Here is a 27,853-nt window from a genome sequence, read left to right as displayed (position 1 = left end):
TGGCAGGGATGCTGTTCTGTCCAACACACCTGCACTGGGGGTAGACCCCTCAAGGGCCCATTCAGTGTTGGAATGTGCGACTGTGGCAGTTACAGATGCAGGGTAATGCTCCACACTATGTGCTCCTGTTCCTGGGGCAGCAGATCAAAGGAGGAATGCAGTCCTGCAGCCACAGGCAGCTCCAGCACAGCAAAGTCCACGTCTCCTTGAGCCCGACAGGTGTGTTGTCCGGCAACACGGTGGCCGTGCGCCACCGGGTAATACTATGTCAACCCGCAAGCTGGCAACGGACATCGTTCTGACTAGCACATGCACTGAGGACATGCCAGACACGCAAACTACCAACACTTACATGCTGATAACATACAACAGCTCAGTGAGCAACATCACCCAGTGCATACTGAAATACGCACACGCACACAAACCACTCTTACAGACACACAGAAATGTGACTCTCCCCGCCTGCTTTGCACAAATACATAGTATTCTTTGCTCTGCTCCCAGAACTATACACATTTTTCTTGAAAAGCTGAAAATGCCAAGATGATATACACATGACAGGAGTCGCTTTTATAGGACCTATTCACATAACATAATATACCATCGCATATGAATAAACACCCTTTAAATAGGTCAATTGGCTTTAAGGAAGAGCATTGCTTATCTGTGCCTATCATTATTGTCTCATAAGAATAGTAAGAAGCAATAACAGTGAAGTCCAACGCGGTGAATGTGTTATACATGGACCACGTGATTAATGGTTAAAAATAAAGCATCATTGAGAGTTACTGTACATTCTTTGGGTAAAGGCAAAGTAAAGCACAGCATTGTCAGTTCCGTGGAGTTCATATCTGCGGGCTCGAATCCATCATCGAAGCAGCCTAAACCAGCCAATGATCTCAACATGTCACCGCTTCAGATTCATCAGCCCGAAGAAACAGGAGAGTTTTATTATGGCAGCCGGACCAAACAAAATTGTCTTTTGAGAATGAAACATATTGCTCGCTCGCTTTGATTCGTGATTGCTTCCTTCCGGGCCTGATGCCTGCTCAACCAAACACATTTCCTCCAGGCCCAGAAAGAAAATCATCAAAGCTGGAGAATTAAAATGTGGCATAAGGCGTATTTTTGGTGATTCATGACGGTGATTAATTTCACTAACCAATGAGGCCATCATCGCCTATAGCGGAATGGTATGAACTGGGAGAGCACAGTGAGAAAGAAACATTCCAGTGGAAAAGAGATCCCACACCGTAAGCAGTGGACGAAGTGAGCGGGAGCGGTCGGGAGCGGTGCTCCTCTACTTTTTTAAATTTCGTTTAACAGCTCCTATACTTTTATTTTAAAAAGAAACCATTCCGGAATAGTTTCGTTTTAAAATAAAGGTATAAGATGAAGTTGAAAAAGTGCACTTTCAGTGCTCTGCATTGAACGTTCCCTTAAAAAGCATGGGGCAAGTGTTTGGGGGTTTGTATTGTGTGTGGGAGGGGTGTGGTGATGGTATTTGTGGGGAGTGGGGTCCGGCTAGCAGGGAACATAGTTCCACTACTTCTTTTCGTACACTTCGACCACTGACCACAAGTGCTCTAATAGCACTCGAACATCTCATCAGACATCATGCAAAGGACTGGGGTTTAGTGGGCAGCACCTGGATGTTGAGGATGGTAATCAGATATGTTTATCCTGCTCACAGGCGCACTTCCAATCTGGGTAACACTTCTCCCTGCTCTTCCAGTCAGGAACTCCAAGGTGTCTTAAAGTGTTTGATGATCGAAAGTACAGTTGCAGGTCTATGTTTGGAATTGTTTTCATTTAATGTTAACAATTGAAAGGCGTGTGATGACAGCACTCTTTGTTTTTGAATAGCTGTGCGCCGGTACATCACATGGACAGTGGCCTTCTTCATGATACTGCGGGTGCAAATGACTTCATCATGTTGTGTATATGTTTTGCTGCGGTGATGAGCTATAGTTTCTTTTCAAACAACCTCTAATTAAGCCATAAACATACATTCCGGGGCTTCGCCGCCTGGTGACGGCCTTCAGAACAGGGCCCGGCGCCATTACCAGCTGGCAAAGCCCCCCTGAACGGGTGCGTATTGCTATTTTCAACCCAGGTTTTAGATCTGGAAACCCTCTGTGCTAACAGCAATGTATTTTGTTTGAATGAACGGGATGCTTGGAGTATTTGGAGTTCTGTTACCAACAACTGACAATGGAGTGACTGCCTAAGATTTGGAGTGCAATACAAATGGGGTGAGCACCAGGGTTTATAATGATAAAATGTAGTTATTGTGTGTTTGCCATGACATTTTTATGTCAATATATGGTATATTATAGCATTAACTGGTATGGGAGGTATCAGAACATACAATGCCAAAGCCTGTCAATTGATGGGGATACTTAATCATACAATCACAATATCTGGAAGCTTCATGTACGATACACAAGCCAAAAACATTGGCTTTGCCAATAATATTATTGCAATTGTGGGATGTTTTTACCCAAGCATCCAAGCCCTACCATAAAACTGTGCATTACTGGCATTGAAAACATCATGATGGCCAGAATTCCCCAGAGAGTGCACAGGGAAAACATGAAGAATAGGCTGCCACCCATTGTTGCCTATGTTGTGAGCACAGGAGGGCACTGCCTAAAACCACCATTGGGCTACACACACAGTAGCCTGAAACCAATGGGAATGGCAATGCTGATTGTCAAAAGCAACCCAGAACTGTGGGGAATTCATTTTCTTAATGTCAAAAATGGATGCAATACTGGTGCTCACCACTATCAGAAAGCTGGCATTTTAAAACCTCCAGACTTTTGTGTAAAACAGAAAAAAAATGAACCCAAACCAGGCCAAGGAAAGACTTGCTAAGAGGTGGATACAATATAAAACTATATTCTGAAATGACTTGAAGGAAGTATGTATTTAATGTATATATAAAAAATAGCTGGGGATGTCAGCAGCTTAAGTGAATTTGGGTTTAAAGCCACTAAAATCAAAATGTTTAGAATAAATGAGTGACCTACTTGTGAGTGTCACGTAGGTTGCAATTGTTTAAATGTCATAGTTTTGAACTTAGAATCAGCATTATAGCTGCATGTGCAAAAATTGTAAGTTGGGTTTGAATGTAGAAAACTGGGAACTAAAGTGACATTTAGCTGAATTCTGCCTGACAACTACCCCCGACAGGAGTTGAACTGGCTCAACAACTCTTCCCAGGACTGGCTGTATCCTGCTGCCCCCACCAAAAGGAGGTGACGCCTCTCTGATTGAATTAGGGGAGTGGTACCTGCAGACTGCAGGAAGTTGAACAAAGCCCTGTCCTGGACTCAGGCAAATGTTATATTGGGGGGGTCGTAAAATGGCTTCCTCTTGGGAGAAACTGGGAGGGGCAGTGCCTGTGAGAGCAAGCTGAGATTGGGGGAAGTGGATAAACCAGAAATCCCACCATGTGCTTTGGAAAACCACACCCCTTTGGGCCCAGAGCATGATTTTAAAAAGATGGATAATTTACAGTGCGGACTTGTCAAACTTATATAAATAACATCATCATTCTTGGGATTTTTCTGTGCACATTTTAAGAGGTGTTAGGACCCTGTGGTATGTTCTTGGGGATAGTAGCGGAAAAAAAGGTTGTTACTCCAAATGTATGCATGTTAAAAATCTCACACTTTATCATCTGAAACCCATATCCCTGGTGCACATGTGTGTAAAATCTGGAAAGGTTTAGAGGTCGTTATCTGGAAGAAAAGGGGAGAATTCTGTCATAAGTGGACACGAAATTGTACAAAGACAGGGATCGGATGGTTTGGTGCTACAGAAAATATGTTAACTGGACCTATAATATTAGAAAAATGGTACATAGATAAATATGTATTTGAGTCAGAAATAGATTTGTGTGCAATTTGACAAGGGGAGGACCCTCTGACCATAAACCTACAGCATCACTCTGACACTCCATTTCTTTCCCCCAATCAAGGGAGAGAGGAAAGCTTGGTCAATGATAAGTGAGAGGGGCAGGCTTAGCTAGGCCCAGACACACACCCATTTTCAAAACACATAAAAGGAACATTGAAACCCAGGTAGAGACATTCACTTTCCACTTACTTGCGGGACGCTTTGCCGGGAGACTTCAGACTTCATATCCAGAGATCCAGACTTCAAATCCATCAATCTCCAGAGACCAGAAATTAGAATTTGTAGCAGAGAGGCCTGAATCCACAAGCTGAATCCTCTTCAGCAGGCCTCAAAACCAACCAAACTATTCAACAGCCGGGCAAGCTGTTTGAATTCTTTGCCAAGAACTTTTGCAAGAACCTGTAGCAGTATCCAGAAAGCAGTGCTGTATCCGGAACCAGAAAGAACCAGAGACCACATCGCTGTGAAGAACTGCTAGCAGAATTCCAGCCAATCCTGACCCGATCGGTGACGAAGTCGCATTCCTGTCCAAAATCTAGTGTGAGTACCCAGCTAGCACTTTGCCAAAACCAATCTCTTAGTTTAAAATAATCTAATCCAAACTATTTTATCCTCTTAGAACTGCCTCCTAGAATCGTGTCATTCTGTCATCTTTAAAACTGAAAACTGTCATCTGTCATTCTGAGCTTTAAAATTTAAAATCAGAAAAACTACCTTTACTAAATCGGCCGTATCTCCGGAACCATTTGTGCTAGCTAAAGTTAAAGCTAAGTTGCTGAACTTTCCAATGAGCCTAGAAGCGACTTCCTACTCCTAATAGTGCCACCGTAATGTGCGCTCGACGCACACGACTAAATTTGCCGTGATTTGACATTTTGCTCAATTTCAGCCATGTGTAAAAATATTTGTCCTTGTCTTCCTTGCTGAAATTCGTGTGCAACCTGACAATCATTCATAAAGCATTGCTAAAGTGATCCTGAATTAATTTAAGTATCTTTCACTCACCCTGAACCTCCTATAGGGAATTAAAAGCCTTTTTAGCATATTTTTCACTTAATTGCAAACCACATCAAAGTATATTGCCTGTGTTTAAGACTCCTACCTGTTTTCCTCTAAGCTTGCTAGGGGGGAACTGAATTATATTTGATTGCATTCCTGAGATCTGTGTGCTTTCCTCCCATCTCTTTACCTCGCATAGAGGGGGGGGGGGGGTGAATTGTCAAAGAAAAGTGATTACATTGTCTTTTGTTGAAGTCATATGAAGTTATTTTCTGTACTGCGTTTTCATTCCTTGAAGCCATAAAAGCATTCTCAGCTACTTTATCCTCTCTATATCACTTCTAAGCCATCAAAAAGAGTGTACCACTGTAACATTATCCATTGTTGATCACTATCATCTTCACAAGTGTGCTATCAAACATTAATTTATTATAAAAGTGTGATATATATATATATATAGTTTAATTTTCAAATAAACCTTTTAATTTGCAAAACAAACCTACTTCTTGGCTCAGCGAGGTCGGGGGGATTCTGAGAGAGGGGTGTTATATAAGGGTTGTCATCCAGAGTAAATGAACGGGACATAAGAAATACATCAATAAGGGCTTCCATCAGCATCCCAGACTAGGCATTGACTTAGCTGTAGTGTTGAATTGAAGTCGCATACACAATTGAGTGACTTTTCTAGATGTCAATGGGATTTCAATAATGTATTCTTAATATCTGCATTTTTATAAATGATGTCATTGGCCACCTCCTAGTAACATCTTCTGATGCTCCTTCTGTTTCAGGAAAGAATGCCCCCCCCTCATGTTTGCCGATGACGCTGTTCTCATTTCTCTCACCCCCTCTGGCCTCAAGAAAGAATTCATAATGTTTGAGGACTTCTGCCAGGAAAACACCTCCACCCTCAATGCCTCAAAAACGATAGGAAGAAGTGATAGAGCACATGACATCTTATGACTATCTTGGCCTTAGGGTTTCAGATAACTGCTCCTGGACAATGCAAATCAGGGTTGAAGTCCTAAGAAAAAAAGTGGGAGGACATATTAACATACAAATTGTAATGTGGTATCACCAGAAATTATGATATCATGGTGCACTCTGATACAAGTGGGGGACTCCTGAAAAAGTGTGGGGACTCCTTCCACCCAAGTGTACCCTCTACTTGAGCCCTGATGCTAATTTAAAAGGCGGGGTTGATATTAGTATGTTACAGTGGGGCAATTGCTATATTCACAACAGTGGTCGAAGTGTTCGTAAAGAAGTAGTGGAACTATGCTCCCTGCTGGCCTGCCCCCGCTCTGCACAAACCCCATCCCTGCACCCCCTCCCGCACACAATCAAAACCTCCAAACACACCTGCTCTTTATGAGAATGTTCAGTGCAGTGCACTGAAGTGCAAGCTTCAAGTTCTTCCCACACTTTTATTTTAAAACGAAATCATTCCAGAACGGTTTCTTTTTCAAATAAAAGTATAGGAACGGTGAAACTTAAAAATAAAAAGTATAGGAGCACTGCTCCCAACCGCTCCCGCCCACTTCAACCTGATTCACGAGCACATATGGAAATGGAGCTGTAAGATTGTTACAAGACTGGCAGGCAGCCTTATATGGTGCAGAGTTGTGGGGCATTGCGAATTATCATAGTTCATCCATCTTAGAAAACATGTTGTTGAAGGATGTCTTGGAATTACCTATCAGTGCCACAAATGTTCCACCGCTTGGCGAGACCAACATGTAGGGAATAGGCAATTTTTTTAAAATTTAGGTCACTGGCATATTGGATCAGAGTTTGCTTCTCCCCAAGTTTACCACGTTCTAAGAATCCATAAAGGTTTTGATTGCTTAGGAAGGAGGCGGTTCATTATCTTGGTGGTCTTTCATTATGGAATCACTGAGTAAGATAGGCTGTAGTGAAATATCAAACCAGCCCGACAATATGACTAATTTAACTAACTTAAGGGTAAATAGATGATGTATTGCTAAGGAGGTTGATCTTATAATGCACAAAATTGGTTGTGAGAGGCTTACTAATTATTGAGAAACTAAACGTTCATTTTGGTTTGAGGGACATCATGATTTCCTGGACCCAAGTTGCTGAGAGACCTTTTGATTAAATTCAGAATCAGCAAATTGTCTGTGGCAACTTTGCTGAATTAATAAGTGTCATCACTGCAAATATTGTGTGGAAAATATTGTCCATCTAATGTTAAAATGCCTATTGTATGTGAATGTATTGTACACTCGGTTGCAAACTATCTCCACAGAGATTGGTTGGGGAGGCACGTTTCAACAAAGCAGGAATCTGGCTTATCGATGTTGTTGTACGTTTGAGAACTTGTATGCATGCCCGCACTATATTGTTTGTTTTTATTACTCTTAGCACTGGTCGCTCTCGTGATGTATTTTATTTAGGTATATTATAGATTTGTGTATTCATGTAGTGTGGACTGAATGACACTCTGTTGATAAAGGTCAATAAACTGAACTGAAATATTCTCCATATGAAAACTTCCTTTATTTCCATCAAAGATCTGGTCAACATAGAATCCACCCAAGGACCCATCCTCAAAAACAACCCATCACAAAACAGGACTGTTTATATGTTTGTTCCAGTAACTCATCCTTTCATCACCTCCATCTAAAACAATCAAAACTAACAATTATGAAGAGGATCCGCCACCAGCACACAGCACAAGGAATGGCAACAGGACTCATACATGTGACTTTCATCTAAGTGTGATTGGGTGCCCTCATCCAATTATGAGGAATTGCCATCTGGCAAGGGTGCAAAGCCCTGCCTCTTTGCATTTCTATTAATGCATTAAATTATGCAGGTAACACCATCTCCAAAATGGTAATCTGCTAACCAGATTCCCCTTCTCGTCAACTCCATGTGAAAAGCATAGTGCATGTTTGCGCCCTGCTACATCAGTAGCCTGATCCACAGAACCGCTCTACCCATGGCAAAGAGCAGGTTCAAAGTGCACAAAATCCCACTCGATAGCTGCAGTGACAGCCAGGTCTATGCAGTACCGGGGTTGCATTTAAGATATAACTCCTTTACCCAAAGCTATGATGTTCAAACGTCACCCATGCTAATGGATGGGTAGACTCTAAAATAAAGCTATGCCTGAGTTTAGGCATGGTGCATGGTGCTACTTATGATCATGGCTGCCACATTCTAATTGATGTCAAGCATGTGTCAGCTCTTGCGAGTCAGCTTTGCTGTGGAAGGTGATGTGTATTCTGGTCAGCTGGGTGGAGACTAACAAATAGCCCGACAGGAACCTGCAGGACTGGGCCTTACCTTGTATTGCTTTGTGAGGGCAGCTGTCCTGGGCCCATGCATCAAATTAGCACACCCATTCAAAAGGAGAAGCCTCACACCAGGGTGCTGCATCTCTAAACGCCTTTCCTCTTAGTGGGGAAGGGGGCAGAATTAGAGTAAATTAGAGTAGGCAGGAGTGCTCTAGTCAATGGAAGGACATTTCTATTATTTTGTTTGTTTCTCTCTCTCGCTCTTTCTCTCTCTCTCTCTCTCTCTCTCTCTCTCTGTCTCTCTCTCTCTCTCTCTCTTTCTCTCTCTCTTTCTCTCTCTCCTTGTCTGTTGCTAAAGTCCACTACGTTCAAGAACAGGGATTGGACTACTAAAGCAGGCTACCTTTATTCCAATGACCTGGGAATGTTTGCCTTTAAAAGAAGGAGTCTCACACACCCTCACACATAGGTGAAGAAGATACCATACAAGGAGGGAGTTCTGACCGTATCAACTCCTAGGACGCATTAGGAGTGGCCTTTTCTGCAAACCAGGACCTGCATTTTGCACCAGGATCTCCTAAAGTTGGAAGAGCAGAACCTGAACGGCACCATGCTCTCCTCAAGTTCTTCTGAGTGGGTCTCACAGCAGCTGGAGGACTAAACCAGCTAAAGCTCCCTGTTCTGCTACACCAAACTGGTCGCACTATGTGCACCACAACTTGAACAAGAGGAAAGATTTCTGGTATGTTTTTTTCGCTACTCCACCAATCCAAGCTACTGCTTGCACTTCAAACAATCGTGAATAGTGCCCTTGCTAAACCCATCACCTGCTAGACTTGAATCAACTGCTCGACACGGAGACCAGATTTGTATCGCTGGTGAGTTTTGCGCTGACTCTGACCAGAGGTTTTCAACCATGGCTTGGCCCGTCTAGCCCTTGAACAACCACTTCACCGACCATCACATTAGAACACCCAGGTCAGCATTTGAAGTCCATCGCCCACTGACTCAAACCACTGGAGCATCACGCATCAACCGCTCCCAGTGCCTACAGCCCTATTCGGCCTGGCCTAGCAGTGTACAGATCATTGGACTCCCCCAACCTGGATTGTTGAGAGCTCCTGTTTGACTGCACAGACCAACCACATTCACCTCTGCTTAATGTACGCTTGCTGCTTAGGCCCACATAATCCAACATACCCAAACCGATGCTGATCAACTCTCATCAATGCTCGACACCGGGTTCCACATCGTCAAACCACCCAAGAACTGAAACCAGGTACATTTGAACACAAACTGTCCCCTCCGTCCCTACAGACTGTTTCCAATTTGTCACACTCCTTTTTCAAAATTTCCTTTGGTCCTATGTGTTTTTTTAGAGCAATTTATTTTTGGAAGTTTGATTTTGTTTTTCTTTTAATGGAGGGTTCCTTCCACTCTCCTCCTCCTTATACACTGCCCCCCACCACTCCCATACACCCCCTATATACAGTGGTGGTGTTGTCAGGGTTGAAGTAATTTGGAAGGGCACATGGGGAAACAACCATTAAAAGAAACAAAAATGAAACTGGCAAAAATAGAAAATACATAAAATTACCACCAAACCAAAACAGAGCAACCTACATTATGACTGGTTTCTACAAAAGTACACCCATCCTGCGTCTCCTACCCTTTCTCACTCATTCTAATCTATTTTGCTATTGCACCAGAGCACCTGACTAACTGTTATTGTAGACAGCATGAGCAACACTCTTGTCTAAACACATGTTTCCATGAGTAAAGCCATTGGTACTGGAAGGACCAGCGACTATGTTTACATTTTGACCCTAACACCTTTTTGTGGCATAAAAGTTGAGGGAGACAGTTGTGTTCTCTGAATCTGAGAGAATACAGGAAAAACATACCACTGTTCGGTTTACAACATTTCTTGAAAACATTTAAGTACCATGATGTTGACTGAGAGCATTGAGCTGTCTACCTTAAGTTAGGTTGCTTAGCATTTGGCTTCTGCACCTTCATCAATGTGGTTATCATTTTTGCAAAACCAATAAACTTGTGCCCAATAGAACCTGAATAGGTGACCCTCAATTAAGATAAGGCTTGATGTTGGCAGATGATTTAATTGTTTGAGCATTGAAAGAAGAGTAGGTTTGACCAGAAGAAACACAACATTATTACCACTGCACTGAATTGCAATGCACTATGTGAATTAGGTTTAGTGGGTCTGGGTCAAGAGCAGAAAGAGGAATTCCCAGTGTAGGCAAATATGAAATATCAACCTTTTCAGTAGTAATTCAGCCTATTTTTGCCAGTTGTGCACCTGCAGACAAAGACAATAGTAATCAGGATTTGTTCATCTATAAATGTTGGCACAATAGTAATCAGGATTTGTTCATCTATAAATGTTGGCGGTCTCTATAGATTTGTTACATCGCAATCGAGGGAGAGGGACCTCCTATTGCCTCTCTGGCTACTGCTAATATCCTCCTTTGGCAAAATCAATATATTGGTGCTCGAAGGATGTGGCAGCACGTGGCATATTTGATAAGTAAAGTACATAAATAGCAAAAATGGCACAACATATTTTGGCAACATGTAAAAAAATCTTGCTGGGTAAAAGGAATATCATATGACACATATCATTTGATAACTATGTGTATCCCAAGACTTTGCACAAAACTAACCACACAATATTAGTTTTTCTTCAATGATAACTCTGTGAATTCTACATAACACACTCTAAAATGCTCAACTTTTTGAAGAAGACAATGATTCATATAACATTAAGTTCTAAACACATACAATTCAGTAATGCCTTGAAAATGTCTTGTCATGTAATTCAACAAGACACATAAGATATAAAAAGCCGCTTCCAGGCCAAGTGCTGGCTTTTTCAGGTAGAACCTGGCCAATAGCCAATAACCAGGGTAGACAATTGCTAGAAGGTATTGTTGGCATGGTACTATACACACAACATACACAAACAAAACAATAAATACATTCATGCATGAATGCATCTATTAGTAAAAACATGAGTTTGTAAAAATAGAAATACATTGATTACTACATATATAGATACATAAAGACGTACATGTCATGTTGGTCTGTAACAATGTTGCTGACAGTAACCGATGTGTATTTCTCCACTCCCTAATTATGATTTAATTTCATTTTCATTTTAATAGTGAATATGAAGCTAATAAGTAGGCAATTAGTGTATGTGATGTCATCATCATCAAATCATATTTCAGAATAATATTCTATGGGACTGTCAGAAAAATAAAATACATGTTAAGTACCATGTGAACAGCAGAAATAAGAAATCTGTAGCACCAAATTCAAAACAGATGGTAAATGATATAAAATAAACCTAATTCATCAAGAAATCATTCCACTGATGTTTACCAAGTATATCTTTCAATATACCACTAATTCAAGTTAATATTGTCCATACTACTACAGGTGAACCGACGATCAATAAATAAAATAAGGCCAGTCAACTTTGGGAGAATCTTAGTTGTTGCTACAATTGTATATATCTATTTTTTTCAAAATGGAGGATAAGCAGGACAAAAAAAAATCAAATGCATTACATTCTCAAAAGGAGAAACACGTAACAAATAACCATTTGACAGTAACTTGTCACAGAGATATCAAATGAAATTTTGCGCTAGCGATTAGGAGTTTTTCACATGTGAATTTCCTCCATAACATGCTATGTTACACATTACCAGGATCTCATGACATCTGTTAGAAAGCTTTATCAGCTCTCTATTCTCCTTTTTTAATGTCAGAAAATCCATCAGGTGGCATTTGATCATCTGGAAAATGAAACCATTGCAAAGCTCTTGGATAATATAGTATTTAGAAGCATTAGTTTCGTAGAGGAATTGTTTTACATTTCTCAGCTATGGAAGAGACAGACGGTTAGCAGAAGACAATGTATGTACCCATGTATTTTATAATACTGAGTGAAACTTGCCTTTCTTTTTTCTCTAGTTCAATAGCCACAATGATACTGGATCAGCAAGATATTCATCTTCCAATAATGGCATTCCAACTTCACAAGTTGGTGCCGAACTTGGTAAACCAAAAACGTAAAAAAAAGAATCATCGTTTCACTGAATTTGTAATGTAGCGATATTAGAAAATGGCCACATTCAAACTTTATATTGATCATTTACCTTCACCTTACCAGTGTAGAGCCTTAGCATCACATGAAATTGACATGTTTTGTAAATTCTCGCAAACTGGGACTTAACCCTAAGGTCCTAACACATTATTGAAGATTGTTTCTCTATATGTGAAATACCATTAAGTCTTATCAAGAAGGAGCTTCCTAGATAATCAATAATTGGGGTAACAGTGATTTCTTTGTTATGTACAGTAAAAGTAGGCAGCCTAATAGTATAGCTGCCTATGAAACAATGCTATACAGCAGATTTAACTGCATTTGCTTTAAGAAGGCCCATATATTCCACAAGATATACAATTGATTCCATATGTGGAACGTCAGACATTAGATTTGTCTGCAGACTTCTGACACCATACAACCTGACTGACAGTACATTGAGACATACCAACAGACTCACCAGTAAAACCTGTTTGGGGTGATTCGCTCGTGTATTAATTGCCACCTCCTTCCAAAATCCATTGAGCTGTACAACTGAAAGATACAATAAAAGTTATAATTAACACAAGTAAATACAGAAATGTAATAAGGAACTCGTATTTTAGACTATGGCCAGATAATTGGAGGACAGAGTGTTCAGCACAATTTCGTTGTGTACCCATCCTGTGTTTAACATTGCTAACAATTCACATTTGGTAGTAGTTTTGAATATGTGGTCATAGAGGAAGAATATGTTTCCAAACCGGATACGTTATGATAATTGTGTTTCGGTCAAAGTAAAGTCACTACACAATACAAGTGATAGCAAAAACATTGCACACGTATAGATGTAACATACAGTGACCAACTCAATATAGTGTATAACAGTTAGAGATCTGATTATATAGAAAAAAACAGAAACTAAAGCGTGTTTGACAATTTTTACAATAATACTTTTGCTAGTTTTTATTTTCTTGGAGATTGGAAACATTTAAAATTCTGTGGCAAAGATCAGGACATCATTAAGACAAAGTGCTAATCTATCGCTACACTTCTTGCCCTAAACCTGTTCACTTTTAAGCAAAACTACAGTATGTGACCATTGTTATTGCAGTACATCAAGGACAAATAGTCCAGGGCATTTCTTCTCTGAGGGGATCCTGTCGTTTTCACAAGAGAAGGAGGATAGATTCAGTGTATGATTAACTTGACGTTGTTTCTATTGTTGCCTTGTCATGCTCATAATGAGTAGGGTTTGGGTTTGTTTGGAGACCTGTACATTTTTGTGAGCCACTTTTATATAATGAAATCTATCACACCACACCAACCACAAGCCCTGCAAGGAGCCATTCAAAAATAATGTTAAAACTAGCTCTACCAGACATATCATCATTTCATATGCCAATCTCTCTCTTACTCTCTCTCTCTCTCTCTCACACACTCTCTCTCTGTCTCTCTCTCTCGCTCACTCTCTCTCAATCTATGTGTATATCTCTTTATATGTGAGGGAGAATTACATTATCAGGTGCACATTTTCTAGAGCCGCCACAGCCAACTCTGACAGCTAAGCCACAAAAGGCAAAAAATAAACAGATATCTTGAGGAGGGAGACTGTGTTTTATGCTAAATTTGCTATAAAAAAAATGACATTATAAAAGTGGTTTACCATTGTAAAATGCCTCTTTTTTAAGAATGTTGCAAAGTTCATGTGTAATGATGACTTCCAGTGAATATTTCCATTATAAGAATGATAACCTTGCGTTAATGAGCAAAACCTAAAATGAAGCATTTGCTACAAAAGGATACCTTACAGAGATGTACATTCTGGGAATCCATATTGTGCACTTTTTTAATATGTGAAAGCGAACGGGAAGACATAACACCACTGAGGGCCAAGCCTGCTTCCATTTACCATCACATCAATGAGTATTTTGTGAACATAACAATGACCCCAAACCTCTGTATTTGAAAAGAAAAATATCTCCACTGCTCTCTACTTTCAGGAAACTTAATATTTAGCGATAGTGCATATTTAGAGGTAGGCACGATCCAAACAACAAAAGGGAATGGCGCCATAAAATACATTTAACACTGTTACATTCAATGTTTGGTGACCACAAAGGGAAGCAAAACCTCCTTGCGGTGCATCTGCCATGCTGTTCCCTACAGAAATATTTTAAACTAATAGGCCTGTTTTTAAGTAGGAAGTAGGAAGTAGAGGTGCACTAAATACGGTACTTAGTATGCAGCTGAATACTGTATAATTTGTCAAGTATTTGTCTAACACCCAATATGAAATGGATACTTGTTTTCTTTAATAAATCAAGTTCCAATATATTGTAAACATGAAGATGATTTTACGTGTTTGTATGTTTAATGTATTTATCTTCATTTTAATCAACATATCCTTATTTAAAGCCTACTAGTCAAATAAAACATACAAAAAAACAATATAACAGATTAAGAAAAATAAGGAACGAAACGTACGGTAGGGAGTTACATATGCAACAGTTATTCTCAAACTAGCAGGTCGTACAAATGCAAAAGGGTCTATTTGCTATTAACCAAGAGAATATTACAATTTAAAGCCATTGCAGATCCCAACCATTGCAATCCCTTGACAATTTGCATGTTAGCTTCGGTGGAAAGTGTTTTTGAACCTTCTTTGCGGCTCCTAGAAATGTATACATGTTATTTACTAAACATGCAGCACACAAGTCGCAGGTGCATTTGAGGTGAGTGACCTCCATCTCCTGACTACTCCTCTGCCATAGGCCAGATGACTCTCCCCGAGATGCATAAAGGGTGGGTCAGGTTTAAATCACATCTAGGGAAACCTGACTTGTTACTGAATCTACCCACACCCTACAAGCTGTCTGAAGGCAACTGCCAGTCAGTGTCACCAAATGATATGATAGGTTATTTATATAATATGATAGGTTATTTATAACACGCCTAATACCCAGAGGTTTCTAAGCGCGCTCCCGGGCATCGAACTGGTGGTGCTCTGTGTTATCTTGTTTCCAAGGCGAGCACGTTGCCCCTGAGCTATCTTCTCGAGACAAATCTGAATCCAAGTCTGATTTCCTCATCTCGTTTCACTTCTGTTCCTTGTGAACTGGTTGGTTGCAGTGTCTGCACGTGGAAACCTCGTTGTGCAAACTTGCCCCTTACGCATCAACGTGAAAGAACATTTATTTTACAAGTCAATGAAATATTTGTTGACAATTGTATTCAGAAGAAATGCATGGACGTTGTCATGCAACAAAACAGAATTCATAGGTATAAAGTGAGTGAATCCTACCATTGCGGCATATTTTGTTAAAAGTAAAACACAGAGAGGAGAGGTTGCCACACTCAAAATTGCTCTGGAGACAATGAAACACATTCAAATATGATGTTTTATTTAAAACATTCAGACTGCTTTTCTCCACCAAAGAGATGAAAACAGTGCAGGGTCAATAAAGTCAATCTTTTGATTTAAAAAAATATATCGTTTTATTTCAATGGCTGTCAGAACTATTTCTCAGTTCAGACCATATACTGTCACTTGAAAACTGCATTACTGTATGTAATATGGCAATGTTTCTATAAAATGCTATTGTAAAAAAAAAACAAAAAAAAAACACACACATATACAGTAAACGGAGAGACAAGTGCCTGCAATCAGAATGGCTGGATCAGAGAGCAGACAGGTGCTGAGCAAGCAGAATATCCTCTCGCTAAGTGTGTGTCCTTCTAGGCCACTGATGCATTGCACCGGCCCATGCTCCCCCAAACGTTAGTATAGTCTATGACTATGTACAGGATTTCTCATATGGGTCCATTGGATCAGAACGTTTCTTCTGAATATCCATGAGGACATGTTCTATGTATTGAAGAACGAGATGGATTGAAATTAAAATAAATGATATTTGATATATCACGCTCGTACACAGGTGTTTCAGAGCACAACCAGGCGAAGGGAGGGGAACAGTGCACAACAAAAACAACGATCTTATTAGGCCCAGTGACATTGAGAACGCGCAAGTGCATGGGGAAGGGAAAAGGGAGAACGTGCATGGAAGGGGGAGAAATTGGAAAGTGCAGAACATAGGAGAGAACAGAATAAATAATAATAAGTAAAATAAATAAAAGTGATAAACAGTGGTAGTGCAGCCGGCAAGTGGCAAAATGCTAGGTTAGTCAGATAGGATGTATCTAATAAGTGCCGAAGAGGAGTGGGTGGGGGACTGTATGGGTACCTGGGCCCAAAGGACAGAGGGTGGCCAGGTACACAGTGCCGAGAGAGAAAGCAAATCAACAGGGGAGAAGAGGGGCAAAGGGAGAAGTGAAGAGGAAGGTCTTGAGGTGCTTCCAGAACCATAGATGGTTCTCCTCAAGTTTCAAGGTGGCAGGGAGGCTGTTCCAAATGGAGGACCCAGCTGAAGACAGAGATCTAACCCCAAGAGCAGAGAGATGAGCCATGTTAAAAAACAAAGGCTGGATAAACCAAAAAATGAAACATAAAGGCTATTATTGAACGCCCGCAATGCACTAGTGTCACCCTTGGGAAATATGTTGGATCATAAACAAATATAGATATCATGGTAGGATTGCTTGTTTTAGGAATGGTAATTGCATAGGTCAGAAACCAATACTTCATTTGTGAAACCCAGCATGCAGCCAACATCAAGATTCAGATTAAATTAGCAAGATACTAATTCATAAAACCTAGGGCACTAAATACCTCAACGAAGAACAATGCAGTGCAAAGTCAAATAGAGCACATGTATGATGGCTACTAGAACAAAGCACTGTCTTTAGAGCTCTGGTTCTATCTAGGCTGGACTATTGCAACAGCCTCTAACTAAATCTGCCTGCTTCTACTCTTTGCCCTCTGCAACTCATCCAGAACAGGACTGCAAGACTTGTCCTTGGCCTCAAGCCCAGGAGCGTATCTCTCCAGCACTGAAATCTCTGCATTGGCTCCCATTGGCTGCAATGATTAAGTTCCAAGGCCACCTGCATTTTGCATTTATATAGCGCCTTATGTACCATTGGTATAGTCTCAAGGAGCTGGTACGTTGAACGCCCTCGGGAACCAAAGTTCAATTCAATAGAGAGAGTAGAGAGAGTCGAAGGTGCTTGTGAGCACCGGATATGTGTGCAGCTGATGTGGCATTCGAGTTTTAGCTGCTTCCTAGCGGTAGGTGTGGTGCTTAGGAGATCAATAGTATGTGTTAGTTCTGGCAGGTTTTATCCAGACTGATTCTGGCTGCGCTAGGCCTGAGGAGAACGCTTAGGCTGGAGGGTGTGTAGCCAGCAGTGTGTATATAGGGTGATGGGAAGTATATGGGTAAATGATGGTATGGGAACAGCTATACCAAATGGTGTCATAGTATCGCTGTGTTCTAATTGAGTGGTGGTGTAAGGGAGAGAGTAAGCGTGGAGATGTGATATGGTGGTTTACCTTAGGTGTTTGAGATCGGGCCCACTCCAATAGTTCCATGTACTCTATCCGTTCCATGTACTCTGCCTGTTCCATGCATTACGACCGATTTAGACACTCAGGCCGTTCCTTTCACTGCTCTTTCAAACATTCCATGCACTCAAAACCATTCCATGTAAGTCACGCCGTTCCATGCACTCCCATCCATTCCAGGCACTCCCGTCCGTTCCAGGCACTCCCGTCTGTTCCAGGCACTCCCGTCCATTCCAGGCACTCCCGTCTGTTCCACGCACTCCAATCTGTTCATTCACTCCAATCCGTTCGTTCACTCCAATTCGTTCGTGATATGACAGTAACTGATTATTAGTGTGTTTGTTCTACCACACATCTGTCCTCTGGACCTTTTGTCATGAGAACTAATCTTGGAATAAGCGCAAGATAGAATGCCTTTACTCTTGCATTGACATACATGCAAAAAGCAATGCTAATATTGTACTTTTCTCTTAAAAAAACGTATAATCATATATGTATTATCAACACGTCTAATTCATTGATCATAATGTATTCTGCATTGACATATAATATTCCATTAGACAACACTTTGTGGGTCATTTGTGTAAACGGCTGCACAAACAAACACTGTTTGCTTGAAGCATTTGCACAAAAACATGTTGTTTTCTATTTTATGTGTGCTTGTATTTATTGAAATGTTTATAGTGTGTTCTCTAAACACTGTTCCAAAATTAATACAAATGATACAACATAATAGCAAAGATGATACCAAACAGTAACAGGAGAAACAACAGAGATCAATTATTGGGCAGACTGGAAATTCGTTTTTTTAGCAGGTTCAAAAAATATGAAAATTGGTTTCAGAGCTGGCTGGTAGAGGGAAAGAATTCCATATTTTAGGTGCAAATAGAGAAAAATATCAACACTGAGAAGGGACAAGTGTAGGTTAGAAGATGAAGATTTAGGAGCAAATAGCAAGAAGAGGGAGAGAGGGAGAGTATAAGAAGATGAGAGAAGAGGGACAGGTTGGAGCCAGGAGTGCATTTATACACTATACAAAGGAAATGAAAAAAGAACATGCAATGGCAAAGGGGAGAAGGGAGGATGAGCAAAGGGAAAGGGGTAATGGAGGACAGCAGAGACAAATAAAACATAAGATGAATGTCTGATTTAAAGACAGAATAAAGGGGGACAAGGTGGGTGATCTTGAGAACAATTGGGGCACCTGAACAATAGTCAAGGCAGAAGAAAGCTAGGGATTCATATCAGACGTTTGTTTGCATGAAAAGAAAGAGTTGAACATGGTGGACATTATACAGATAGAAACGTCACATATGCATAACGGTGCAAATGAGAGCAGAGAAGGGAAGAGAATGATTGACAATGGCCCCAAAAGAACACATTTAGGAAGATAATATGCATTTATACATGTGTGGTTACTAAGGAAGACTTTGAAATAATTGGGCAGTTTAAGAAGTCACCCCTTGGAATGCTTCATCAGTTTGTGTCAGTGACAGCTCCAAACATTATTTTAAATGTTATGTTATGTTAAGTTGATTCATACCACACACCACTGCCATTTCCATGGTCTCTAGGTGCTCTTAAATAATGCACATGGTGTGTAGGAAAATTATATATACCAAATAAAAGTACATATCTTCAATTGTAAATACCATTTTGAAGTTTTGAAGTAGAATGTACAAACATAATATGCCCTCACATATGTCTCATTTTATCCTGCAGCAGAAAGCAAAAAGAAAAGACCATAGAAGACAATGCAAATTGCTTGTAGTGTTCCCATAAAATACCAAAGACGAACATGAAGCAATATGCGCCATATCATTTAAATTGTAATTTTTTCTCAGGATTACTGACAGTATAGTTGGTTAAAACAGGTCAGTTAATGGAAATGTTATTTTTACACTGGTCTGTAAATGAAAATGTTGCTGCACAATTGCCTGCCATCTGGACAAAACTGCCAGTTACAAGTACGTCTGTGTCACGACACCAAACATTTGCAGGAGGCAATTAGCATAGTTCCTCCTGCTATCACAGCATCTTTTCTCTAATAAGGCAAAGTCAGTAAATGAATTCTGAAGAACAGCTAGATGAGGACAATTACATTCTTACTTTGAATAAATCCAATCATCTTTACAGAAAGATGACATTGAAACGAAAATTCAGCGAGTGAGAATGTTAAAGCAGCAGACCATGGTCTAAAAACAATACCTCAGGGCCCAGGGAGCTGGAGAAAGCCTTTTTTTTAAAGAACGAAGACAATCATGTGCAGATTATATGTGTGGTGGTGAATGGTACATCACACATTGACTACACGCTGACTGATATACCACATGCTAACATTGACCTCTCCAAATAAATGATCAACATACAATGTTGCCTTGTGAATATGCATGATGTGTGGATTTAAGATTTAGTATTGTGCCATTTATAATACGTATCAGAGCTGCGACTCTTGCGGTTGCAAAGGAAATCAGAATTTGTAACAGGTTTTCTATTACAAGAATGATGTAAAGTGTTCAGTGGAGTATATTATTGTGTGCAATATCTAAGTTATTTCTAAAAAAAAATAGTTGTTCTGCTTCTGAAACAAGGCTTCAGGAGCGTGTCTTAAACACACAAACGCACACACACACACACACACGGTTTTCACCATCATATTCACAAAGTATACATCTAAATGGTTTCTGACAGACATGTTGCCAGTCGACTGCAGTTGATGCCTACTTTGCATTTTCAACATTTTAAATAACACATCTGCTGGTGTTCAAGTGAGATAGGCAATGCCTGCCACAGAGGTTTAGCGTAGCCACTCTATCCTTTACAGCGTTGCAACTGGCAGCAGATACGAGCATAATAATCTGTAAGAGGATTCAATTCAACACTACAGCTAAGTCAACGCCTAGTCTATAATACTGAATGAAAACCCTTATTGATATATCTTTATGTCCAGTTCATGCGTTCTGGATGACTACCCCTATATAACACCCCTCTCTTGGAATCCCCCTGATCCCACTGAGCCAAGAAGTAGTTCTGTTTTGCAAGTTTAAAAGGTTTATTTGATAATTTAAAATATATATATATCACACTTTATAATAAATTAATAATTGAATAGCACACTTAATCTGATATGATAAAGATCAACAACGGAGAATCTGGCACTAGCACACTTCTTATAATCACTAATGAGTTGACATGAAATGGATAAGGTAGCACACTGGTAAATAGGAACAAAAGTATAATGTGGTAGAGGATGCTTTATGTAAGCTCAGGTGGATGCAATATTCAATGAATGCAGTACAGAAAATACTCAATATGATTTCAACCAAACAATGTAATCACTTTTCTCTGGCTATTCACTCCCCCCCTCTTTATGCAATGCAAGGAAATGGAAGGAAAACACACAGTTCTCAGAAATGCAATCAATGTAAATTAGTTCACCCCAGCAAGCTTAGACTACAGAAGTTTGAAAACACAGGCCCAAAATGCTTTGATATGTGCTGGCAATGAATTAAAAAATATGCTAAAAATGCTTTTAATTCCCTTTCAGAGGTTCAGGGTGAGTGGTATCTAGTTAATATTAGTCCAGGCTCACACTAGCAATGATGCAGGGATAGTTAGCAGGTTAAACGAATTTCTGGCAAATGGAAGGCAAGCAGCAGCAGTTTTTACATGTGAAGAAATTTGCAAATCGCGGCAAAATTCGCGGATGCGTCGAGCGCTATTACACAAGGACTATCTCTATCGTTTTGGGGTCCTAGGAAAGCCTAGGATCTCATCTTCCAAATGAAAGTTACTGCAAGTCTCTAGCACAAACGGTTGCGGAGATATGAGCGATTAAATAAAGGTCGTTTTTCAGATTTGAAATTTTAAAGTTCAAAAAAGACAAGTGCAGCTTGCAACTAGGAAATGACAAGTGACAGCTTTACAAATGACAGGTGACAGTTTGGATCTATCAGGCAGTTCTACTTAGGTTAAATAGATTGAATTAGATGAATTTAAACTAAGAGATTGGTTCTACACAGTTTTCTAGGTACTCACACTATATTCTTGAGTGAAATGGGCCTCGTCACGGATCTGGTCAGGGTTTTAAACTGGACTCTGGTCTGGTCTGGTCTGGCCTCTGCACTTCACAGTGATCTGGGTCAGCTCTCTCTGCTGGTCTGGGTCTCTCTGGGTACAGCACTGCTTTCTCTCTGGTCTGGTCTCTTAGTTCTGGATAGATTGAAGTCTCTAGTTTGGCTTTCTGGAGGTTGATGGAGGTAAGTATGGATTTTTCCGGCAGAGCGTCCCGCTGCAGATGGAATTGAAGGTCTCTATCTGTCCTGTCTGTCTGCTTTTATGTGTTTAGAATGTGGGTGTGTTCTAGTATCACTGACCCTACCTCTCTCTCAGCTTCTAATTGGTCAAACTTCCATTTATCATTTGATTGGGGAATGAACTGTGAGTCAGAGGGATGTCATTTTATGGCTTGCAGATAGGACACTCCTCTGTCAGATTGCACACATTCTATATTTGATAATAAAAGACATATTTCACAGTTACACAGTTGCTTGAAATTACATATACATGGTGTGGCTGAATTTAGCCATGTCTCTGTCCAAATCTGCTGTTTCTAAGAGCTTGCATTCAGAAATGGCACATAATTGACTTTTTAACTGATTTTTCAATTTCTGACATTGACCCAACTTTACATACATGTGCACAGGGAGTATGGACATTAACTGATGAAGTTTCAGACTTTTAACATGCATACATTTAGAGTAATATCCACTTTTCCGCTGACACCCCCCTGAACATGCCACCGGGTCGAAAAACCTCTTAAAATGTGGGCAGAAAAATCACAAGAGTTATGGTGTCATTTATAAAATTTTCACATGTCCGCTCTATGAGTTATTCATCTTTTTAGAGTTATGTTCTGGCTCCAAAGGGGTGTGGTTTCCTCTCAGCACAAGGTAGAAATAGTGGTTTATCCAGTTCTGCCAAGCCAGCTTGCTCTCACAGGCAGTGCTCCTCCCAGCTTCTGCCAAGAGGAAGCTACATTTTACGACTGCTGTAATAAAACCTTTGCCTGAGTCAGGAGAGGCTCATTGTTCAAGAGGAAGCCATTTATGATCCTCTCAATAAACCCTCTGCCTGGGTGAAGGGAGTTGCATTGTTCACTCTCCTGCAGAGCACAGGTAATTCAATTATCAGATAGATGGCATATCCTTAGTGTGAGCAGCAAAAGGGCAGCTAGGCCTGGGAACACAGCTGTGACTCAAGTTTCACTCCTGATGGGGGTAGTTGCCAGGCAGAATTGGAATCTCTTTAAGCCAGTTTCAGATAAAATGTCACTTTTTGTTCCCCAGTTCCTGCATTCAAATAAAACTAAACATTTTTCCATATGCAGCTAGAATGCTGATTCTAAGTTTAAACTATAACATTTAAACAATTGCAAAGGCATGTGACACCAAACATAGGTCACTCATTTCATCTAAACATTTTCGATTTTAGTGTCTTTAAATCCAATGCAACTTAAACTGCTGACTCCATAGCAGTTTTGTTATAAGCACTGTTTTGGGCTCTTCATTTCCCAGATTTTGTAAGCACACAAAACCTCATTCTGCCAAATGTCTGCTGGTGTTCAGTGAATATTTTGCACATGTTGCAATGTTTAAAATAGACACTTTGGTTTGCCTTCAGAGGAACACAGGGTGGTTTTAAAACGCCGGCTTTTGGATAGTGGTGAGTACTGGTACTGCACCCATTTTTGGGATTGAAGAATGAATTCCCCACAATTCTAGGTTGCATTTGGCAATCAGCATTGCCATTCCCAATGGTTTCAGACTACTGTGCGGGTAGTCCAATGGTGGTTTTAGGCAGTGTCCTTCTGTGCCCATAACATCGGCAAAAATGGGTGGCAGCCTATTCTTCCTGCATTTCCCTGTGCATTTTCTGGGAAGCTCTGGCCATCATGATGTTTTCATGTCAGTACTGCACAGTTTTGAGGTAGGGCTCGGATGCATGGGTAAATACATCCCACAAATCATGTTATGTGAATACATCTTACTTGGCTCTAGAATATCACACATAGGCTACTTCTTAAGTGTTTATGCCACAAATGACAAATTGGAAAAGACAAGAGAGTTAAACAAAGATGAAAAAGGATAACAAACACAGAACAAAGTTACTGTATTAAAGAAAGGAAAATCAATGTTAAATACGACTAATTCTACGCAAAACTATACAGACAAAAACTGAAACACCCAGATACTGGACATGATGAGCGATTCTACTTCTTCCAAACAATATGGTCAGTTTGGCCAACGTGTTTCAGGTGGTTTGTGCATACATAGTATGAATAGGGCATATTTCGCTTGATTTCAGGACAGTATTGTTAGGCAGTAGAAGGAATTTGCTAGAGTAGTTAAGGCGATAGGCTGCAGTTGAGGAAGTGGTAGGGAATGATTGGGACCAAGTTGATGGAGAGGCAAACATTAACACAGATTAAAGTTGAGGGACAAGTGAAACATTAAAATAGGATTTAGTTAAGGGAAAAGGTAGCGTAATAAAATTGGATTTTCCTGAGGGTCAGGAATAGAATTGAAATAGATTAGGCCATCTTTTTGGCAGTATTACTGACTATACTACATTTCAGTGACCCCCTTCCATGACATAAATGTACTCAACTTGCCTTTGTGTGGAGAAAAGAAACTGTATGATTGTTCAGAGTTAGAGAGGAGATTAGATGAGATTCAGAAGTGGTGGCGGTTTGCAGGAGAGAAGATGAGAGGCTTTGCAGAAATGAAAAGCTGATTTAGTTTTTTGCTTAACGTGATAGATTCCCGCTGGAATGTCGAAGGAAGCCAACAATGAAATGTTCTCAAAATGCTATTTCAGCGAGAAATGTGGATGTGATCGCAGCTGTCAGGTGGTGAGGAGGGAACAGAAGACACCATGGGAATTGGAGGTGGGCTGGGGAGCTACCACCTACTGGTAGAACATCCCAGAGAAATCTCATGAGATGAATGCAGTATTTTCACAAGAAGAGTTCATAAAAGAAATTGCATCACACAAACCAAAGAGTGATGAGGTAAATCGAGATGGTCAGGGAGGGCAGAACCAACTGAGGGGAGTGGGAAAACCCCAACAAGGGGAAGGGAACACTTGGTGCAGGAATAGGCATAATCAAACATTATTCCCCTGAAATTGTTTGGGAAAAAGGAAGTGGAAAAAAAAATCCCTGCAGACATCACATCTACTAGAGAGGGGGCACTGGGTCTTTGTGAAATATTGATGACATGTGCACAGTGGCCGAGGCCGGTGGAGACTGAGCCCATCAGAATGGCTGAAAGGCAGTGGACCCTGATGCTGCAGGTGTCACGGTTTTATTACACGACACACTCCAGCCAGGGACTCCTTCCCCGACAATGAATGTGGCATACAATAAAGCGCTTTTTAAATTTAAACCACAGGTACTTTTTTCTTTTAGTAGGCCTCCAACCCGTCTCACACCCAACCTCCTCAGCACCCTGTGTCACAATGGACCAGGAATCAGGCCGCTGTGTATCAAAAAGATATTTATTAATTTATTATTTAATGCAAAAGGAAAACCAAAAAAAATCACAGCCACCATTGTTGTGGTAACACAAATGTACTAATCTCTACAAAACAATCAGGTTAAGATCTCCTGTTACAATTCACACAATCTTTGATGGCAACACAGAAAAATTAATTTTTTGTAAAGAGATAACACCAACGGTTTAGCACTCCCCCCTGCAACACCCACACCGAAACATCAGCTAACTTGATTCCTTTGAATGAAAGGCAGTGGCAAGGAGTAGGAATAGAGAGAAAACATTTGATTTGGGGTAAACCCCACCACCCCAAGATGGGAAGCTAGCAACGTATGTGAAAACCCATTTTTGGAGCAAAATGGCAGAATGGGATTTTGATTATTACTGACAACTGCTAGGGGACAGAATGAATGGAAATTCATATTGCTCACACTTCAGCAGATAGGGAAAGTTTAGAGAACACTAATCAGCACACCACAGAAACAATTGAAAGGTAGTGGGAAAATTGGTTGTGGGAAAAGCAAATGCAAAAGGAAAATATGGTGGCAAAAGGAAATTAATTTATACTAAGGCTTACAATGATAAGCAGCTCAGGGAAGGGGTTTAGCTCAGAATAGGAAAATCGGTTTTCAATGACAAGGACAGAGGTACATATTAGATTGACTTGTAGGCAAAAGGGATTGCTCTCAATGGGACTACAGTTTGGGTTTTTAATAGGACAGATGCAAATAGGAATTTGTGGGGTGATGCACACAATACACGGAAAAACTCGGTTTTCAGTTACAAGGAGATTAAATCTTTTGAGGCAACACTGGTTAATTTCGAATTTCAACCATCTCGTACCATGAATTTCAAAGTGGGGAATTACTTTACTTAAAAATATGCTAACAATTTACACAGACACTGAGAGGTTTACCAAAGGGAAAATGCTAACATACACAGGCTGAACACAGATACTTCTATGGGAAGATGACTAAATTGCACTAACAATGTGGGATTTTCAATGGGGGAATTATTGGATGCAATGCTACAAAAGAAAGGGCTTATGCAACTTAGTGCTGGAAGTATTTGGTACTTAGGCAGTAAGCCTTGGTTTGGGATTCTGGAAAGCCAGCTGAATCTCAGGACACTCTGGACAGCTCGGCAAGGGGTCTGGGCACTGCACTCTGCCTTGGTTTTGGTTTTTGGAAAGCCATCTGGATCTGAGGACACTCTGGACAGATAGGCAAGGGAACTGGTCACTGCAATCTCAAAGATGTTAAGGTAAAGCTCCTTCTCCTATCTCCCCGGACTTTGTGTCTCCCCCTGACTTAGTACAGTCCCCCTTACATGTCACAAATGACATCACTCACTTTGCAATCTAGTGGGAGTACTCTGTAATTTTACCCCTACCACTCGGATAGGACAGTTCACCATTCCTCTCCCAGCCCCCTGGCATCATTGGTTCAAGGGATGAGAGCACCACCTGTCTGCTTGCATTTATGACTATTCTTTCTTCTCTTGGCCACATTTTGACAAAAAACAGTTATGTCTCATAACTTCATACTTCTATTAACCCCTGCTACGTGCATATGATAAGTGTTTTTAGTTTGTCATAGAGAATTAAGTAAGCCAATCGCCAACTCTGAACGATGTAGCATGTCCCAGTGGCACATTTTTGTCCTTTTCACAAAATGTCAAACAGTTATAAATCTACACGTTATCTCTTTAAAACCACCTGGAAATTACATAAAACATAGAATAAAACAACATTGTTTCTCATTCTAATTGCTGCGAAAGATGCCTAAAAATGAAATCAGTCCTTTAATATCAATTGGGATGATATGTCCCCCTTGTGGGAGGGGCAATTTATCCCCCACAGCTGGTGACTAGAGATTTGTATGACCCTCTTTGAAGTTGTTAGTTTGTTCTTGGTAGTGAGTGCAGGACGGAGCTCACACCTCCTAGTCAAGCTTTAGCCACACCTACTTTCTTTGAAATCCCTGAGCCCCTGACTTCAAGTCTGGCATAGCAGGGAATTATGATGCCCTCAGTAACATCACATTTGACTGCGGGATGGTTAAACATAATGTACATTGCTTTAGTCAACCCCCCACAGCATATTTGCCTGACATTTTCGTGCAAGCCGTTTTTTTTTTTCATCTAATGTTTGAAATCCTGTTTTGTATGTCACAGGATTCTTTAATTTCTCCTTTTTGAGCAAGTTTGCATTCGCTGTTGGTCCATTGACAATGAGGGGTAGGCCCCCTTCCACACGGTCCTCTGATTTGACATGAACAAAACAAAAAGCCAAGCCATTTTTTTGTTTGCAGTGTTTCAAGGGCTGCTGTTCAAGTGAAATGGAAAGCAAAAGCCATGTCTGGCTGTGGTGTCGAAATTTTTGCCCCTCATGTGAATTAAAAATAAAACAAGTCTGTTTGTTTTTTGATGCAGTGTATAACTTCTTATCATTTTGGTGAAATAAAAGCAACACAGGGCCGCTTTTGAATGCAGTGCATAACTTCTTGTCATTTAGGTGAAATAAAATTATGTC

General features: G+C 40.4%; 1 protein-coding gene across 1 annotated transcript in view; it reads right to left on the bottom strand.

Moving 5' to 3' along the window:
- SORCS3 (sortilin related VPS10 domain containing receptor 3) overlaps positions 1 to 27,853 on the bottom strand; it is a 3,021,596-nt gene that overhangs the window by 1,228,133 nt on the left and 1,765,610 nt on the right. The window contains exon 5 of the mRNA XM_069611752.1: positions 12,782 to 12,855. Coding sequence (XP_069467853.1) covers positions 12,782 to 12,855 — 74 coding nt within the window. The remainder of the gene's footprint in view (positions 1 to 12,781; positions 12,856 to 27,853) is intronic.

The sequence above is a fragment of the Ambystoma mexicanum genome, chromosome 8 (assembly GCF_040938575.1).
Source record: "Ambystoma mexicanum isolate Mex_15411 chromosome 8, UKY_AmexF1_1, whole genome shotgun sequence".
Lineage (NCBI taxonomy): Eukaryota > Metazoa > Chordata > Amphibia > Caudata > Ambystomatidae > Ambystoma > Ambystoma mexicanum.
Note: the sequence above shows the minus strand (reverse complement) of the source record. Positions and strands in the feature narration are given on the sequence as shown.